The sequence below is a fragment of the Lepus europaeus genome, chromosome X (assembly GCF_033115175.1).
Source record: "Lepus europaeus isolate LE1 chromosome X, mLepTim1.pri, whole genome shotgun sequence".
Taxonomy (NCBI): Eukaryota; Metazoa; Chordata; class Mammalia; order Lagomorpha; family Leporidae; genus Lepus; species Lepus europaeus.
In genome coordinates this window covers 102,435,122-102,455,098 of record NC_084850.1, presented here as the reverse complement: position 1 = coordinate 102,455,098, position 19,977 = coordinate 102,435,122, and the positions used below count along the sequence as shown (strand labels likewise).

Below are 19,977 nucleotides of genomic sequence, written 5' to 3'. Positions count from 1 at the left end.
GATTGTGCAGAATTAGTGATAATTCTTTTTTTAGCCTATTATTTTATCTTTTATTTTTTTAAATAAAAATTTAAAAACTTAATTTAAAACTTTAAAGAAAAATTTGCTGAGTGAAAATTCAAATGCAAAATAAAAAGTCCCATCCTTTAGAAACTTCACAAGAATTTGACAACCCGGATCCTTTCATCATTAGTAGGCTTGGAGGATGAGCAGAATCAAAAGAAAGCATTGCCTTTGCCTGCACTCCCCCACAAGGTGCTCCCATTTAGCAGTGCAACAACCTTCCTTCATCACTGTCCTGAGTGTTCTGAGCTTCTACAGCCTTCAGTTACCAGTCTCTGCATCTGCCTTTCTCCCATCCCTTTATTCTCACCTTCAGCAGCCTATCTGCCATGCCTACCCTAGCAATCCCCATAGTAGATTTCTACCTACTCCTAGGAATACCACAGGCTTCATCCAGGACAGAGCTCTGCACACTCCCTGGGCAGGGCAGGGGAAACCCTGCAACATCCTCCCTCCCCCGCTGCCACCTCCAGCGGGGGCTTTGTACGCCCCCCGCCATGCCACACACTCCCAGCTGTCCTTGCAAAGGATCATGTGGGCTGTGCAGCCCAGCTAAGGCGGGCCTGGGGCAGCTGACCTGGAGCCGGTAAGTTTGGCTGCGATCGGCCCTGGCCTGGCCAACGCCCTGGGGCCCGAGGAGGAGTGGAGGTGGGGAGGCCAACTCGGTGCCTGGACGGAGGCTCTGCGGGGTGGGTGCCACACTGAACCCATGCCTCATAGGTGTGTAGACCAAACAGGTTCACCAGTTTTTTCCAGAGTGAAAACTGAATTACAGGAAAATTAGGAAGGTCTTTTGAAGACACTCAAACCTGGTTGAATTTCGTCTGGGAGGCCAGTAGCCCTCAGTCCTGTCTCCATGCCCACTCCTCTCCCTCTATCCCAAAAATAGTTGGAGGAAGTCATTTTAGACTCTCCCTGGGAGGTGAGAACTCTCTACTCTGGCAAGCTGGTTCCCTGGCCTTGCAAAGTCAGTGATAAATCCCAGATGGCAGGGAAGGGGCACATGGGTAGATGTCACCCTTATCACACCCACAGAATACCTGCCAGTTCTCTTGTTGCCCACTCTCTTCCTCCCTCTCAAAAAAATACCTTAAAAGCACATCCACATGTCAAGAGATAAGATGGATGCTTTTCCAATACCTTCCTCCTGGCTGGGCTCTGATTACTGCCGAGAGTGAGCTGCATCCTGCCTACGGGGTAGCCAGGGTTCCTTGATAATTATTAAAATGGTTTGGCAAAGTTCTACAGTAAAACACTCTGGAATTGGAGACTTCTCTTTTGGGAGTTTCTTTAATAGGGTCAGCATTGTGGCATCGCCATTTGCAATGCTGGCGTACCTATCAGAGCGTGTTCAAGTCTTTGCTAGTCTGCTTCTGATCTAGTTCTCTGCTGATGCGCCGGAGAAAGCAGCAGCGGATGCCCCTTGTACTTGGATCCCTGCCACCCACCTGAGAGACTGGGACAAAGTTCCTGGATCCTAGCTAGAGCCTGGCCCAGTTCTAGCTGTTGTGGCCTTTTGGGGAATGAACCAGTAGATGAAATCCATCAATTGATATCTCTCTCTTCCTTCATCCCTCTCTATCACTCTTTTACATAAATGATTTTTTTAAGTTACAGGGCTTTACTCCCTACTGGTGACTTTTGGTCATTTGTATTTTAAAGGCTTGGTTTGTTTGTTCTGTCAAATGTATGTGTATATAATTATTCATAACATTCCTTCTGTTGCTTATTTTAAAATTTAATGGTCATTGCCAGAATTTCACTTCCAGAAAGGTAGAGTTAGAGGTACTTTTCCCTGTGCCTCCCACTAAGTACGACTAAAACTCCTGAGAATTTTATATTAAACTCACAGAAGACTTGAAAGCTCAAGGAGAAGGAAGAGCACTTACAGTCCTTGAGACCTGAGAAACAACACAGCTGTGTATTTCCTTGGTTTTCTTTTTGCTCACAGGCTTGATGCTGGAGACAGTGACAGCCCAGAAACAATAAGCAGTGAATACAAAAAAAAATCGCTAAGAAAAGCAATCTCGGGGAGGGGGGTGGCTCCGTGGCGCAGTAGGTTAATCCTCCGCCTGCGGCACCAGCATCCCATATAGGCGTCGGTTCTAGTCCCAGCTGCCCCTCTTCCAACCAAGCTCTCTGCTATGGCCTGGGAAAGCAGTAGAAGATGGCCAAGTCCTTGGGCCCCTGCACCCACGTAGGAGACTGGGAAGAAGCACCTGGCTCCAGGCTTCGGATCGGCACAGCTCTGGCAGTCACAGCCATCTGGGAGTGAAGCAACAGAAGGAAGACCTTTCTCTCTCTCCCTCTCACTGTCTATAACTCTACCTCTCAAGTAAATAAATAAAATCTTTAAAAGAAAAAAAAAGAAAAGCAATCTTGGGGAAATATCAGTGGAGTCCTAATGGGGAGCCAGAACTTTTGGGCCCACCCAGCAGTAAAGGGGGGTCCCTGCTCTCAGAGGTTGACACAGGCCAAATAGTTAACTTCTGTAACCACTTGGCTGTTAACAGGGAAATGTCTCCTACCTTTACCCTAATCTCCAGCCAGAATAGTGTCACAGGAAGCCAGCCAAAACTGAAGGCTTAAATAAGATCCAGAGTCTCATAATACTCAAAATGTCCAGGTTTCAATTTCAAAATTTTTCATCATACCAAGAATAACAAGAACTCAATCTGATCAAACAAGATACACTAAGATGACAGAGATGTTGGAATTATTTAACTAAGATAATAAAGCAGCCATAATAAAGATGCTTCATGGCCGGCACCGTGGCTTAACAGGCTAATCCTCCACCTTTCGGCGCCGGCACACCGGGTTCTAGTCCCGGTTCAGGCACCGGATTCTATCCCAGTTGCCCCTCTTCCAGGCCAGCTCTCTGCTATGGCCCGGGAAGGCAGTGGAGGATGGCCCAAGTGCTTGGGCCCTGCACCCGCATGGGAGACCAGAAAAAGCACCTGGCTCCTGCCTTCGGATCAGCGTGATGTGCCGGCCACAGCGGCCATTGGAGGGTGAACCAACGGCAAAAAGGAAGACCTTTCTCTGTCTCTCTCCCTCACCATCCACTCTGCCTGTCAAAAAAAAAAAAAAAAGATGCTTCAGTGAGCAATTACAAACACACCTGAAACAAGTAAAAAAAAATATCGCTCTCATTCCTGATGTTAGAAATTTTTATCTCCTTTTCTCTCTTGCTACAGGTTGATGAGTTATATTGATCATTTCACAGAGTCATTTTATTATTTTTTCTATTATTCTGGTTTTAATCTTACTGATTTTTGCTTTTATGTTTGTTATTCCCATTCGTCTGCTTACTTTTGAGTTTATTTTGCTGTTTTAGTTTCTTAAAACCTTAGCTTGTTATTTTGAAACTTTCCCTCTTTTCCAGTGTAAGCATTTAGTGCTATAAATTTCCTTCTCAGTATTGCTTTAGCTGTTTCACAAATTTTGATGCGTTCTCATGTTCTTATTTTCATTATCTTTAATCTATTTTTTTTAATTTTTATCTGTTTATCTATCTTTTGAGAGGTATGGTTACAGACAGAGAGTGGGAGAGACAGAGAGAAAGGTCTTCCATCCACTGGTTCAATCCCTAAATGGCTGCAGTGGCCAGAGCTGGGCTGTTCCAAAGCCAGGAGCCAGGAGCTTCTTCCAGGTCTCCCACACTGGTGCGTGGGCCCCATCTTCTACTGCTTTCCGAGGCCATAGAAGAGAGCTATATCAGGAGAGGAGCATCCACGGCTAGAACTGGTGCCCATATAGGATGCCGGCACTGTCCGTGGAGGCTTAGCTCACTATGCCACATTGCCAGCCCCCTTAATCTATTTTTTTACTTCAACTTGAGATTTCTTTTTCACCCACAGATTTTTCAAAAATGTTAGTTTCCAAGTGTTTAGAGATTTTCTTATCTTTCTGTTATTGATTACTAATTTTTATTCTATTGTAATCAGAGCACACACTATATGATTACAATTCATTTAAATTTGTTTAGGTTTATCTTATGGCCCAGGATATGCTCTATCACAACACATTTTCCATGGGTGCTTATAACTAGTGTGTATGCGGCTGCTGTTGGTGGGTCAATTCAGTCAGTCCTCTTAGTTGATGGGTTGTTGTGTCCTATATCTTTATTTTTCTTCAGTATACTGGATGATTTTCTGTCTGTTGGCTCTATGAATTACTGAAAGAGGTTAAAGTTCCCAACTATAATTGTGGATTTGTCCATTTCACCTTTTGAATTCAACAGGTTTGTCCTCACATATTTTGCAGTAATCTTGTTTGGTGCACATACATTTATGACTGTGACAACTTCTTGGTGCAGTGGTTCTTTTATGATTATATACTGTTTCTCTCCATCCCTGGTAACTTTTTTTACTATGACGTCTACTTTATTTGATGTTAATATAGTCACTCTTTTTTTTATTTTGAGTAATATTTGCATCATATATTTTCTTCATTTTACTTTATCCTACTTCATTTTACTTAAATCCTACTTATATTTTAAATGTGTTTCCTTTAAAACAGTATATATTTGGATTTTTAAAAATATTTACCTATTTCTTTCTTTATTTGGAAGGCAGAGTGACAGGGAGAAGTCTTCTATCTGCTGGTTCACTCCCCAAATACCCATAACAGCCAGGTCTGGGCCAGGCTGAAGCCAGAAGCCAGGAACTCCATTCAGGTCTCCCACATTGATTGCCGGGGCCCAAGTACTTGGTGCATTAGCAGGAAGCTGAATTGGAAGCAGAGGAGTCTAAACTCTAACCATCCTCCAATTAAGATGGTGACATTGCAAGTGGTGACATAACCTGCTGAGTCATGCAAGCCCCGAAATTAAAATTTTAATTTTAAACTCCCCCTAAAAATACTTCCAGTCCCATTTGATTTCACTGGAAAATTCTGCCAAACATTTAAAGAAGTGGAAAGTAATCGTGCTCAAAGAGACACTTGAATCAAATTTAAATGAAATGTAGAAGAAATGTAGAAGAAAAAGCTAACCATGAGAATATGGACATATTCTGCCACTTGAGGAACTCTAGATTTGCAGCCGTAAGAACTTAAAGAAGGTCACCTTGTTGACATAAAGTGATCATGATAAAAAGGATGAAAGGTGTCTCAGAGGATATGATACCAGTGTAAAATTGCACATTAAGCTCTTGTAAATATTATACAACATTTAAAGCACAAAGAACAAAATATTGGAAGCTGATCCAAACTTAGAAAGTAATATGACATTTTGCAAAGGGATAGAAAAGGTGCTTACTCTGTTTTATAAGTTATACAATGGAAAGGAGACAAGCATTGCGCCCTTAATAAATTTTTACAAAGAAGCAGAAGGGTTTTTTTTAAGATTTATTTTATTTATTTGAAAGACAGAGTTACAGAGAGAGGTAGAGACAGAGAGAAAGGTCTTTCATCCACCTGTTCACTCCCCAGATGGCCGCAATGGCTGGAGCTGCGCCGATCCGAAGCCAGGAGCCTCTTCTGGGTCTCCCACGCAGGTGCAGGGGCCCAAGGACTTGGGCCTTCTACTACTTTCCCAGGCCACAGCAGAGAGCTAGATCAGAAAAGGAGCAGCCCGAACTAGAACCAGCACCCATATGGGATGCCAGCACTTCAGGCCAGGACTTTAACCCACTGCGCCACAGCACTGACCCCAGCAGAAGGGTTTAATTCTCAAAGTTTTTAAGGCTTCAAATTAAAGTACCTATCTGTTTTGTACTTACAGCCTAATCCATAAGGTTGTCAAAAATGCTTTAGTATTTTTTTTCCTAGTGGATTTACTGAAGTAATTAATTTTGGATGTATATGAATTAATTGACCTGATGTTGGGTGTTAGAATTACTCTACTCATACTATAGTAATGAAAAGGGGGAAGATACAAGAGAGTATGGAGCAAATCCTTTAAAAATCCTTGTTCTGGCTTTCAGACTAGATTTTTCCCTTTGTTTCACTGGCCTTTGCAATTTCTCTTTTAGTGTAGTGGAATGTGGTGACTGAAGGGAGGAGTGCAAAGAATTACATAGCTAGCTTGCACTTAGGTAAGGCTGCTTAGTACCACAAGGAATTTTTTAAATGTTATTTCAACAAAGATGTTGTTTACCTCATTACATGTTTCTACGTAGACTATGGATGGTTTTGACATTAGTCAATAATAAACAGTGGTGGACAGTTTGGCAAAGCAGTTAGGATGTTGCTTGGGAGGCCTGCATCTTGTAGCAAAGAGCCTGGGTTCAAGTTCCTAGCCCCACTCCTAATTCCAACTTCTGCTGATGGCACACCCTGAGTACCAGCAAGCAATGGCTTGGTTACTTGGATCCCTGCCGCCCACGTGGAAGATTCAGATTGAGTTCAAGGCTCCTGGCTTTAGCCTAGCCAGGCCCTGGCTGTTGCAGGCATTTGAAGAGTGTACCAACGGATAGAAGGTATCTTTCTCTGTCTCTCTGCCTTTCACACAAGTAAAAATAAAATGTTAAAAAACTTCAGGGGGCTATTGGTGTAGTGTAACAGGTATCCCATATGGGTGCCAGTTCACATCCTGGCCACTCCACTTCCAATCCAGGTCCTTGCTAATGGCCTGGGAAAAGCAGTAGAAGATGACCCAAGTGTTTGGGCTCCTGCTACCCATGTGGGAGATATGAATGAAACTCCTGGCTTCAGCTTGGCCCAGCCCCAGCCATTCGGGCCATCTGGGGAGTAAACCAGCAGATGGAAGATCTTTCTCTCTCTAACTCTGACTTTAAAATAAATAAATAAATCTTTTTTTAAAACTCAGTTGTTTTTAAGATAATAGAAAGCAATAACTTTCAGATCTTTTTTTTGTTTTCATTTATGTATTTGCATTAGTTTATATTGCAGTAAGATTCCAATGGAATGAAAAGTTACATTTTTTCTTGAAAGCCGATATACATTATAAATTATACTCTGATTTACTGTATGTTTGCATGTTTTTTAGTATTTATTTATTTATATGAAAAGCAAAGAGATGGAGAAGGGAGGGAAGGTGACAGAGAAAAATCTTATGTCCATTGGCTCACTTCCCAAATGCCCGCAACAGCCAAGCTGAAGCCAGGAGCCTGGAATTCAGTCCAGGTTCCCCAGTGAGTAACAGGAACCAAGTACTTCAACAATCACCTGCTGCTTCCCAAGGGTGTATTAGTGGGAAGCTAGAATGGAGACTCAAAGCCAGGCATTCTGATATGGGACGTGAGTGTCCCAAGCACTGGCTTAACTGCTACACTAAACATCCACCTCAGTTGTGTATTTTAAAGTAGATGAATTATTGACTTATAAAAACAAAAACAGTACAGAACATTAACTGTGTAGTATGTATAAATGGGATCATTCTTTAACTTTTTTCACTTAGCAATATATCTTCATATATTTCTGTGTCATTGATGAAGCCGAAAGAGGAAATAATTGGACATCCTATATCCCCTTGAAATGTGAACTCAGAACTTATTGGGCTATGGAGAGCAGAACACTTGGGTTTCCAGTAGAACTCTCAGACTTTTTAAAATTGATTGATTGATTTGAGAAGCAGAGAGAGAATCTTCCACCTGCTGGTTCACTCCCCAAATGGCTGCATTGACTCAGGCCAGACCAGGCCAAAGCCAGGAGCCAGGAGCTTCTTCCAGGTCTCCCATGTGAGTGCAGGGGCCCAAGAACTTTGGCCATCTTCTGCTGCTTGCCCAGGCACATTAGCAGGGAGCTAGGTGGGAAGTGGAGCAGCCAGAACTTGAACCAGCATCCATATGGAGTACTGGCACTGCAGGCCATGGCTTTAACCTGCTAAGCCACATCACCAACCCCAGAAATCTCGGACTTTTTTAAAGATTTATTTATTATTTATTTGAAAGTCAGAATTAAACAGAGAGAGAAGGAGAGGCAGAGAGAGAGGAAGAGGTCTTCCATCTACTGGTTTATTCCCCAGTTGGCCACAATGGCCGGAGCTGCGCCAATCCAAAGCCCGGAGCCAGGAGCTTCTTCTGGGTCTCCCACATGGGTGCAGGGCTAAGGACTTGGCCCATCTTCTACTGCTTTCTCAGGCCATAGCAGAGAGCTGGATCGGAAAAGGAGCAGCTAGCACGCGAACCGGCACCCGTATGGGATGCCAGCACTTCAGGCCAGGGCGTCAACCCACTGCGCCACAGCGCCGGCCCCCAGCTCCTTTAGTTCTGATCCAGTTTCCTGTTAATGCACACCCTGGGAGATAGCAGATGATGACTCAAATACTTGGGTCCTTGCCACTCATGTAAGAGTCCCAGATTAAGTTCTGGGCTCCTGGCTTCAGCCTGGCCTAAGCCTGGATGATACAGGCATTTGTGGAGTGCACCAGTGGATGGAACATTTCATCACTCTACCCATAACATAAAATGAAAATAAATAAAATAAAAACTAGTTAGTTGCCCCTTATAGTAATATCTTCAGGTATAACCTTCTAAGATGGCCCTTTTTAATCTTGCCACCTTGCAATAACTATTTCTCTCCAAGCCTCCATGACTCAACTTATGAAACAAAGGACAATTACAAACTCTCTGACAGATGGTTTTCTTCCAAATTCCAATGTTCTTCTACACTGTTACTTTGCCTCTGTCTCATCAAGTGGTAAAGTCTATTTCTCCTCTTGAATAAGGGAGCGCTTGTGATAGACCAACAGAAGTGATGTTATGAGACCTGCAAGGCTGGATCATAAAATGGAAGTCAACTTACACTTGGTTTGCAGAAACATACACACTTAGAATCCTGTGCCTGAAGCCTGTAAAAAGTCTGGTCTGACTGTGCTGAGGTTGTCAGGCTTGTAAGAAAGCCAGACTACATGGACAGACCACATGCATCTTTGTGCCGTTCTGGCCTGGGCTGTCAGATCAGTAGTGAATAAGCCTTCAAACAGTTCCAGCTCCTAGCTGTTGAGTCATCCTCAAAGTAGTCTTCCTGGATGTGGTGGAACAGAGAAACTAACCCTACTGTGTCCTGTCTGAAAGTCTGATCCACAGAATCCCTGAGTATGATAACAAGTGCCCTAAAATGCTAAGTTTGGGAGGAATTTATTATCAGCAATAGTAACTTGAACAACTTACAAAGAATTACTTTAAACTTGAAATAAGATAAACATGTGTATGGAAAGTGCTCTGCATATTGTGCATCGTACTTAATTCTCATAATTGAAAACAAGAGTGGTAGAATGCTGCTACCTAAAATGGAACAGGAAGGGAGGTGTAGGAAGAGTGGAATAAGGAGAGCAGGGCGAGGTGGGAGAGGCCTAGCTGACCAAGTACAATACAGTGGAGTGGGAGACTGGCTTGTGCTCCCATTTATCAATCCTTTGACTTACTATATAAAACCTGGATATAATTTGAAAATACAGGTAAGATGATTTCTTGACATATTGAATATGGTATATAAGACAATTAAGAATCAAAGATGATGTTAAGGATTTTCACCTGAAAAACTGAAAAGAAAGTTACAGCTGCATGGGGCCAGCGCTGTGGCGTAGTGGGTAAAGCCACCATCTGTGGTGCCAGCATCCCATATGGGCACCGGTTCAAGTTCCAGCTGCTCTACTTCCAATCCAGCTCTCAGCTATGGCCTGAGAAAGCAGTGAAAGATGGCTCATTTCATCTGGGGAGTGAACCAGTGGATGGAAGACCTCTCTCTCTCTCTCTCTCTCTCTGCCTCTCCTTCTTTCTCTGTGTAAAAAACAAGTAATTCTAATCTACTTAGAAACTGTAGCATAGTCTGTACTTACCAAATGTTTAAATCAACTGAAGAGACACTGATAGATCATTGTGCCTAAGACACTGGAGAAGGCCATAGATCAAGTTAGAGTGGTGGAAGTTTCCTTTATTGCCACCTCAGTGACAGCAGTGTCCATATGAGCCAGAGGTAGTAGTATTCCAGCCACTCTGGCACACCAAGAAGAATGAATAGGCTTTCTCTCTGTAGAGCTAAGCAGTTGTGATTGTGGATCCTTTCACCAAAGACCATTCATCCATAAAGCTATTACTACAATCGGTTACTCTCAAAAATTCAAATTAAAAGTAATACTTATCCTGACAAAATTGCCCAGCTTATGAGCTTTTGTTGGTCAGTGATACTAATAATAATATAATGATAATCTATATCACATTATGTTATGTGACTATGCCACATTTTATTTGCCCATTCTGCCCTCCATAGATATTTGGGTTTTCAGCTTTTGGAAAAATACTGATATGAGCTTTTGTGTGTATGTTTTTTTTCATATGTGTATATTTTAAATAATATACCCAGAAGTAGATTTGCTAGGTCACCAGGTTTGCATGTGTTCAGCTGTAACATCTGCTGCCAAAGTGATTATGTCAGTTCATACTGCCCCACCAACAGCATGTATGAAAGGTGTCTCTGCTCTGCTTCTTCAGTAGCACTTGGCATTGTCAATTTGGGGTCAGTCTTTTTAAGTCTAGTCATGCTGGTAGATCATAGTGATTATGATTTCAATTTGCAGTTCTGTGACAACCAATAAAGTTGAGAACCTTTCAAAAATTTGTTTGCCACATGGATATCCTTAACTGTCTATTCAAGGTTTTTGTCTTGTTTTTAATTGAATTGTTTTTCTAATTGACTCATAACAGTTAAGTATATATAATATGCAGATATAAATCCTTTCTTTATATATGATTGCCAATTTCTTCTCTTCCATGGATTGCCTGTACTCAATTGTGTCTTTCGATTAAAAAAAAAGTTCTAACTGGGTTTTTCCACCTCTTCCTTTATAGTTCATAGCTTTTATGTATTATTTAAAATATCTCTGCCTCCAAGGTCATAAATATATTCTCCTTTGTTTTCTTTAAGAAGTTTAATAAACATACTTGTTTAATTTGAGAATATTTATAATGTAACTTCTTCCATGTAGAACTTGAGGCAATTGAGATGAATAATTAGCAATATAGTCTTCCTTTATATAAAGGTGAATCTTGAAAAATTATTGTGTAATTACTTTATAGAACATAGCATCAAAGAAAAACAGCATATTTAATCCTGTAGTCTCTGGAGAATTCATATGTATGTCTTGTCCTTTTTAGTTGGGTTTATGGGGGCTGGTGCTGTGGCGCAGCAGGTTAAAGCCCTGGCCTGAAGTGCCAGCATCCCATATGGGCGCCAGTTTGAGTCCAGCTGCTCCACTTCCGATCCAGCTCTCTGCTATGGCCTGGGAAAGCAGTGGAAGATGGCCCAAGTCCTTGGGCCTCTGCACCCACGTGGGAGACCCGGAAGAAGCTCCTAGCTCCTGGCTTCAGATCAGTGCAACTCCGACCATTGCAGCCATATGGAGAGTAAACCAGCGGATGGAAGACCTCTCTCTCTCTCTGAGTCTCCTTCTCTCTCTGTTTAGCTCTGACTTTCAAGTAAAATAAATAAAATCTTTTTTTAAAAAAACCTACATGTGATAGAAAAATTAAAATGTATAAATGTGTATAGTATTGACTTTAATAAAGTTACATGATTTAGAAATGGGCTTTTAGGGGGATGGCACCATGGCTCACTTGGTTGATCCTCCACCTGTGGCGCCTGCATCCTATATGGGCACTGGGTTCTAGTGTCAGTTGCTCCTCTTCCAGTCCAGCTCTCTGCTGTGGCCCGGGAGAGCAGTGGAGGATGGCCCAGGTGCTTGGGCCCCTGCGCCCGCATGGGGGGCCAGGAAGAGGCTCCTGGCTTCGGATCTGTGCAGCGCCAGCCGTAGTGGCCATTTGGGTAGTGAACCAATGAAGGGAAGACCTTTCTCTCTGTCTTTCTCTCTCACTGTTTATAACTCTACCTGTCAAAAATAAATTAAAAAAGAAGAATTGGGCTTTTGGGAGAATTTTTAGGAGGAAATATTCTCTATATTTATAGGATATATTATACCTATATATATATTTACTTGTATTCATAAAAATGCTTGTTTATGAATCCTTCTACATATATAACTCTAAAGACACTCCAGAATTTTCAGAGAAATTCTTTTCATTATTTTATGGTGATAATTATGTGTCTTTCATTTTTTTGATGGCCCATCATGTTCTTTAAAATTTTGGGAAATATAATAATCTAGATATCTTGTTGTTTATATCTTCTGATGTTTCATGCAATATTTAAACCATCAATTATAGGATAAGTTGTTGGCATGAAAAACTTGTTTGTTTCTTTTCTTGCTTGATTTTTCTATCTCTAACCTTTATGGTCAATAGCTTTTGTGTCTTACTTAAAATATCTTTGCCTACCCCAAGGTCATAAATGCATTGTCCTTTGTTTTCTTCTAGAGGTTTAATAAGCATACTAGTATAATTTGAGAATATTTATAGTAAATGTGTATAGTTGTCAGGAAGAGTGAAGGGAAATAGGGGTTTGCTGAGTTTTCCTGGAGAAGTTGACACAACAGTAGAAATCTTTTACCTCATTGTATTACCCTGGCTCAGACTGATGGTTGGCAACATTTATGACTGTGGAATGGCTGGGGTTTGTTTAACTTCATGGCTTCTTGTCTTTAACTCATCTATTTATTGAAAATAATAAGAATTATAGCAATGACATTGAACTTTTTTTTAGTGTACATTATGTTAAACATTTCATATAATCATCATACTAGGAGCAGGCATTGTGGCACAGTGGATTAAGCCTCCAAGTTGAGATGTCTGCATCCTATAGCAGAGTGCCTGGGATCAAGTTCTACCTCTGCTTCCAATCCAGCTTTCTGCTAATGTACCTAGTAGGCAGCAGATAATGGCCCAAGTGCTTGGATTCCTGCTACCCATGTAAGAGGCCTAGTTGTAGTTCCTAATTCCTGTCTTTAGCCTGGCCCAGACCCGGCTGTTGTGGACATTTGGAGAGTAAACCAACAGATAGAAGATCCCTGTCTCTGTCACTCAAATAAATAAATAAATAAATAAATAAAAGTAGCTATACCTACTTTTTAGCTAAGAAAACTGAACTTTATATAATTTTATTTTTATTTATTTTCATTTGTCTTGAGAGGCAGAGAGAGAGAGACAGAAACAGGCAGATAAGTCTTTCATCTGTTGGATCACTCCCCAGAAGCCAGCAACAGCCAGGATTGGACCCAACTGAAGCCAGGAGCCTAAAACTCAACCTGAGTCTCTGGGTAGCAGAGACCCAAATACATTAGCCATTGCCTGCTGCCTCCCAGGGTGTGCTTTAATAGGAAGCTGGAATCAGAAGCAAAGCTGGGACTTGAACCCAGGCAGTCTGACATTTAACTGCTTAACCAACTGCTGCTCCCTCTACCCCATATAAATTAACAGTTGCCCAAGATCACTGTGGGGATCAGTAACTGAAGAAAAACAAAAAGCCTGTGTGAGTTTTAAACCTATAATTTTTACCACCATCCAGTATTGTCTCCATTACATATAATCACGAATTTGACTGAAATATATCTTTGATATCTTTGGTATGCAATCTGACTATACCTTTACACAGATATCCTCTCTCCCAGGTTTCCTGTTATAAATTTGTGGTCATTGCACCAAGAGCACACAATAATGCCAACAACATTTTGTTAGAACAAATGGTAGTAGGGACCTAAGATCCAAGAGGATGAATGAAAGCGTGTTGTTAGAAAATGCTGAGTTCACAACAGTTGAAAAAAATAAATTTGTGGGACCATTTGCTCTCTAGAAAGGGATCTGCCATACCCCGTAGAGGGCAAAGCAGAACATTTACCAGTGGTAGGAAGGAGATCATCTAATTCTGCTATATAGCCTGAGAATTGTTGGGCCCATCCACTGTCTGGAATCTGTCATAATCTGTTATTTGTTGATTGTTGTCAATGTCTTTCTCTTGCTTTTCTAGGATTACAGCTGAGAAAGTGAAGGAAATTTTGTTTGTCCAGCCCCGGAAGTACATTCAGTGCTCCAGCCCTGAACCTGCAGAGCCTGGCTGCCTCAACATCCTGGAGCTGGCGTCATCTGTATGCCGCTATGACCTAGATGACATGGACATCTTCTGGCTTCAGGAACTCAATGAAGACCTTGCAGAAATGGGTAAGTTGTTTTTTCATAAATTGTGCCTTGACTCAACTCAGAATTTTTGTGTTAAGTTGTCTAGACCCTTTAACTTATTTTTATCTTGTTGCTTCCTTTATTTTCTGGCATTTTCATTTATTTTTCTCTCTGATCTTATCTTAATGAGTCATTTCTATAACTACATGAATATATTGAAAAAGAGCAATGACATTTAAATCTGACTTTTTCATTCATGGTAAGTAGCAGAGATCAGGGAAAGCATGTAGAGTTCATAAGGCTGATTCCCACTTCTGAGTGTGAACTGATTGAGAAGGATTCTCAGACCAGATCTTGGCTGAGCCTCAAAAAGCATTCTGAGCAGTGAGCAGTGCCAGGCATCTCTACCTCTACCAGGAGGCCAGAAAGAAACTCCATCTTTATCATTGGACAACACCTCAGCATCTGCCGGATTGCTGTGACAGTTCCCTTAATGTAGAACTTGTAATTTTCCTGCCTAGAAGAATGGCAGGCTAGGGAAAAGCATCCCCAGTGTAGTTCTTACCTACTCCTAGTGAGTTCTAGATTTGTCAAACGATTTCTCAGGAAGTAAAATGAAAACAAGCAAGCAGAAAACTTAGAAATAAACATAATAATAATATTAAGATAAATGTGTCTCATAGAGTACCATACTGGCAATGCTAGGAAATGGTACACTGAAAGGAAGCTCACTTTATACTTACACTCAGCTTATTTTCACCTGTTTTCAGTCTAGGCAATGTTTAGGTCCAAGTTTTTCTGTGGAACAGTGGGTGAATTTTAAGTTTCCATATGAGATACGGTGAAGGGTGCATTTTATTTCATTTTTGTTGGAATCACATGGTGTTTTTCCTTTTCTTTCCTCACTTTTTCTTCCTTTTGAGGCTGGTATCTGAATGTGCATGAATAAAAAATTAAAATTATATTAAATCCAGTTTGGCATGGCAGTGGTAGTTGTTCTGCCAAGAACCAATCCTTATTCTTTGTTTTTGAAAACTTGTGTTTTATGTCTTTCCCTGCTCTGCCCTCCAAGAAAAGAAGGGGTTAGTCAATTTAATGGGAACCACAGAAAAGAAGACAAAAGATTGATAGAAAAGGAAAATTAGAGTATGGGGGCATAATCAGGTGGATTGATGGCACACTATGTGACTGTGAAGTATATAGCATCCATAGACATTACACAGTTATTACAGTGCTACCTTTGGCGTGAAATCACTTTATAACTAGGTCCTTTGAATTTTGGAATAGTTTGGCTTATAAAAAAATGCACTTTTAGTACAGAGAGTTGCTCTTTACACCACACAGTTTCCGTTTCCCTAATGTTAACATCCTACTTTACGATGGTACATTTGTCAAAACCAAGAATCCAAGCACAGGTTCATTGTTATGAACTAAACTCCAGGCTTTTTTGGGATCCCATGGGCTTTTCTGCTAATGACCTTCTTCTATTTCAGCATCCTATCCAGGATTCAACATTTAGGTTTGAAGGGTTTTTAAAAGAGGATTGATTTATTTTAAGTTCCTCTTTAAAAAATTGAATGAGGCAGCTTTTACAAGCTTAAAATAAACTTTTAAAAATAATTAAGCAATTTTAAATTCAGATTAAAGGTTTTTTTAAGCAGTACTTACTATATTCTAAGCATACTAAGCAATGTAAGAACATTGCCTCATCTCAGCCTCACAATAAATCAATGAGTTTGGTGTTACTATCCTTTTTTATAGATAAGAACACTCAGCCCTAGAAGGATAAATAACTTGTCAGAGTTTACATAGCTAATATTAGGTGAAGGTGGAATTTGAACCTAAATTCTCTTAAAACCAGAAATTGTACTCCAATAAAAACATGTGTAATTTGTCTTGGCTGAAAAAATGAAATGTAAGGATTGGGTAGTTTACAGTTTCACAAGTAGCCACAATGTTTAAAAGGTAGTTTATGTGCAATTCCAAAGTTTCTCAGGACATCTTACATTACACATGAAGTGAAATACTTTGGTAAATTTGTTTTGGATCCTTTTGAGAATTATTCCTGAGTTTACAAGCTGTTAGAATAAATATATTTGGGCTCTCACAAAATCATTAGTCCTCCTAAGAAGAAAAATGTTTAGTTGTTACCAACATCCACTGAATAAATATTTTAATTGGGTTACTAAGTGTAGAAGGCTAAGAAAATAAAATATATAAAGAATCAAGCAAAAAAAGTAATTTCAGAGTTGTAGTTAGGCCTTTGTGAATGCTCAGAGGTTAATATCATACTATAGTTTGCCATTGAAAAATATTGTTGGCTTTTTTTTAAACTCAAGTTTGAAAAACAAAATATTTCATATGTATAATCATGTATGCTTTAATATCTAGAATTTTTATGGCATAATACATTTTCATAGGAAAATTTACTGGGATAACCATTAGATATGCTCATTGAAGCTAATTTGCTAAGAATGAATTACTATTTATTTATATCTAAATAGTTACATGGTTTAATTATTATACTACAAATTAAAGTGTTCAAAATTACAATGCTCAGTCAATATCTTTCCACAGTGGGAATAAGAAAACAGAGAGAGATTTAGTAGGAGACTGGCTAGGATTTAGACAGAAAATTGAAAGGGTCCATAATACATCTTTTAAGGAATATGGTGAAATGTATTTCTCCTTTCACGTGTCAAACACTAATTTATAATTATAGGTAAATGTTGGAGTAGCTCTAGTAAAAGATTCTTTGAAATCTGTTGCTGTAGAGCAGAGAAGAGATGGTTTTATCATTCAGAATTCTACTCATCCCTGCACTGGGCTTACAGTAGGTGATCTGGAAATGACAGCTGACTGACGGGTTGATTGATTGTTTGTATTTCTGTGCAGGTTGTGGGCCAGTTGATGAGAATCTTATGGAAAAGACAGTAGAAGTCCTGGAACGCCATTGCCATGAAAATATGAACCATGCTATTGAGACAGAGGAAGGGCTAGGCATAGAGTATGATGAAGATGTGATCTGTGATGTGTGCCGGTCTCCAGACAGTGAAGAAGGGAATGATATGGTGTTCTGTGATAAGTGTAACATCTGTGTGCATCAGGTTAGTGAGAGTGGAGACCGCCACCTCCCCACGGTCAGCCTTTCTGAAGCTCAGTAATGATCTCCAGCACCCATATCTGGGTAGCAGCTTGCATTTAAGGGTGAAAATAAAAATTTGTCCTGGAAGTTCTTCAGAATTTCCTGCATAATCAATAGTTCTTATGATCCCCTAGATGACTTACCTACAAACTTTACTCAAGGGGGCTAAATCCATATCTATATTATGTCACTTATTGCCTTGACCATTGGGATTGCCTTATTCAATTCTCCCCCCAGGGGGTGTCCTTGCTGCCTGCCTGGTTATCTTTCTTCTGCCTTCAAATCCCTGCAACATCATCAGGTTACACTTGCTACAGACCAAAGTCAGGACTCCTTATCTTCATACCCTAGGCCCTTTTCCATCCCCTAATGTGTCACTCCCAGGAAGCTAGGCCCACTCTACTTATTAAATTTTTTATCCATTTATTAGAGACAGATGAACAAACTGTGAGCTTTCATCTGGTTTATTCCCCAAATGACCACGATATCCAAAGCCAGGAGCCAGGAACTAAATCCAGGTCTCCCGTGTAGGTGACAGGAACCCAGTTACTTGAGCTCCACTTCTGCTTCCCAGAGTCTACATAATCAGGAGCTGGAGTATCAGGAATTGAACCTAGACACTCTGATGTGAGATATGAGTGTCTATTAATTGTCCCCTTAACTGCTAGGCTAAATGCTTGCCTTCCCCCACCCCACTTTTAAAGATTACAGAACTTTATGACTGTAAAGGACTAACTCCTCGGTTTGATATGCTCTACCAGGAGAGATGAAGTAACTTTACTAAGTTGTCATTCTTTCTACCACCATGTCTTTTAAATAAATAATGTTGATTGTATCAATACTCTTTCCTATTCTTCCTCTTTTCCCCCTACAAGTGAAATAAGATTATTCACGATGCAGTGATAAATATCCCTATACTGCCCTGTTTCTATATTTCCATGACACCCCTATTTAAAAAGATTTCTCCCATCTCCAGCTGTCAAAAATCTACATAACTTCTAGGATCTAGCTAAGTCCTTTCTTGAACTCCCCTACCCTTACCCTAAATGATTTTTCACTCTTCTGAACCTGCTGTATGTTTCATTCATGTCATTGATTTATCTAGCAAATAGGTACTCAGCACCATCCATGGGCCAAGGCTGTGCTGCATGCTGAGGAAACGGTCAGTGCTGAAGAGGCAGACATGGTCTCTGCCCCCAGGAAGATCTTAGTCTGCCGTAGGGACTACAAGGAAACTTCCAAGTTAGCATAGTATGCCAAGTGTTCTTATAGATTGAAGTCCATGCTGCTGTGGTAATGCTTGGGAGGGATAGGAATCAGGGATAACGTCCAGAAAATGGCATCCAATCTGAATCTTAATATCCAAAAGCATATGACAGGTAAACCACCAAAGTATGTTCAGAGACAAGAACATGTTGAGATGGGGTAGGAAGAGTAGGCAGAATGTATCAGAAGCAACTCTCTGAGTGCTTCAAAACTGTGGAGCACTGGAGTAGAGCAAAGGAAGGCACGGAGCATGGTAGTCTGGGAGGAAAAAAGGGGTACATGCGAAGGACCTTCTGACAAACTGAGGAACTTATATTTTGTCTTGTCAACCCTGAAGGGATATTATTTATATTTTAGAAAGATGATTCTGGATGAAATGATTAGGATAGATCACGTAAGATATAGAGAGGGCTTAAGACTTTAATTCCCTAACCCAACCCTCTGTATGTAAAAGGTCCTCAGAATTATTCTGTGATTAATTGGGCCTTTTTCTTACTTTACGATTATCCTTCAAAATAGTGAAATTTGAAAATTTATCTCCACTCTACCAATTATTGGCATTTATGTCACATTTTCAGTGAGATAAAAAAAACTTTACCATTTAAGTATAAACTTCAGTATCTGAAAAAATTGGCCCACAGTCCCTTCACAATTCAAAAATTATAAAGCTCTGAAAACTTCATAATTTGCTGAAGTTTTACACCACAACTGATTTTGGGACAATACTAAAACCCAATACAAAACTATTTATAGTCTTTATCTGTTTTGTGTAAATATTCATAAATATTCTGTTAGAGAACTATTAATTAGATTATATACAATCTAATTATATGATTAGATTATGTGATATTCCCACTGTGAAGTTAAGTAATATATCATGTATATACCATATCATTTTCCTAAAATTTCTCAACCTCAAGGTTTCAGATAAATTATTATGGCTCTGTAGTAGGCTTAAATGGTATAGTGCAAAGATCATCTACATAAATTTTCAATATTTTTCCTTCACAATTAGAACAAATATTATGGAATTATTTTCTGATTCTTCAACAAAATTAAATGTGGCATAGTAATTCTCCCCAAAGCAATTGTATTTTTTTTAAAACATAGCCAATAATGACTGTAAGTGATACTCCTCCCTCACTTAGAAAGACATGACAATAACAACAGATCATGCCTTCCAGAATGTAAACTGATATGTATTAAAGCTGAGATGTTGGTGCCGTATTAAGTTTCATGTAGGAGATTCTTCTAGAGTGTTTTTACTTAGATTCTGAAGAGATACTTAAGTTAGAGCTCCCTCTGTTGACTGAAAAATGACTTAAGATTATTTGGAAGGTGATGTTTACTCTTTAACAGAATGGGGACATGCTGACATCTGAATAATATTAAGTATGACTTACCTTCTTTACAACCACTAGGTTATATTCAGTTTTTGTTTTTCAGTGATGAAAATACAATATGCTCAGTACCTTAATAGAGAAGTGTACATGAATGGGCTTTAGGTTTTAATGATAAACTTAATGTCTTCTT

The 19,977-nt window shown here is 40.0% G+C and overlaps 1 protein-coding gene across 6 annotated transcripts in view; it reads left to right on the top strand.

Annotated features, from left to right (window-relative positions):
* The window catches only part of JADE3 (jade family PHD finger 3), a 165,108-nt gene that overhangs the window by 121,615 nt on the left and 23,516 nt on the right, over positions 1-19,977 (top strand). For all 6 annotated transcript variants that reach the window (XM_062183736.1, XM_062183732.1, XM_062183734.1 and 3 more), the window contains 2 exons: positions 13,885-14,075; positions 16,929-17,140. In XM_062183736.1, the coding sequence (XP_062039720.1) occupies positions 13,885-14,075; positions 16,929-17,140 (403 nt within the window). The remainder of the gene's footprint in view (positions 1-13,884; positions 14,076-16,928; positions 17,141-19,977) is intronic.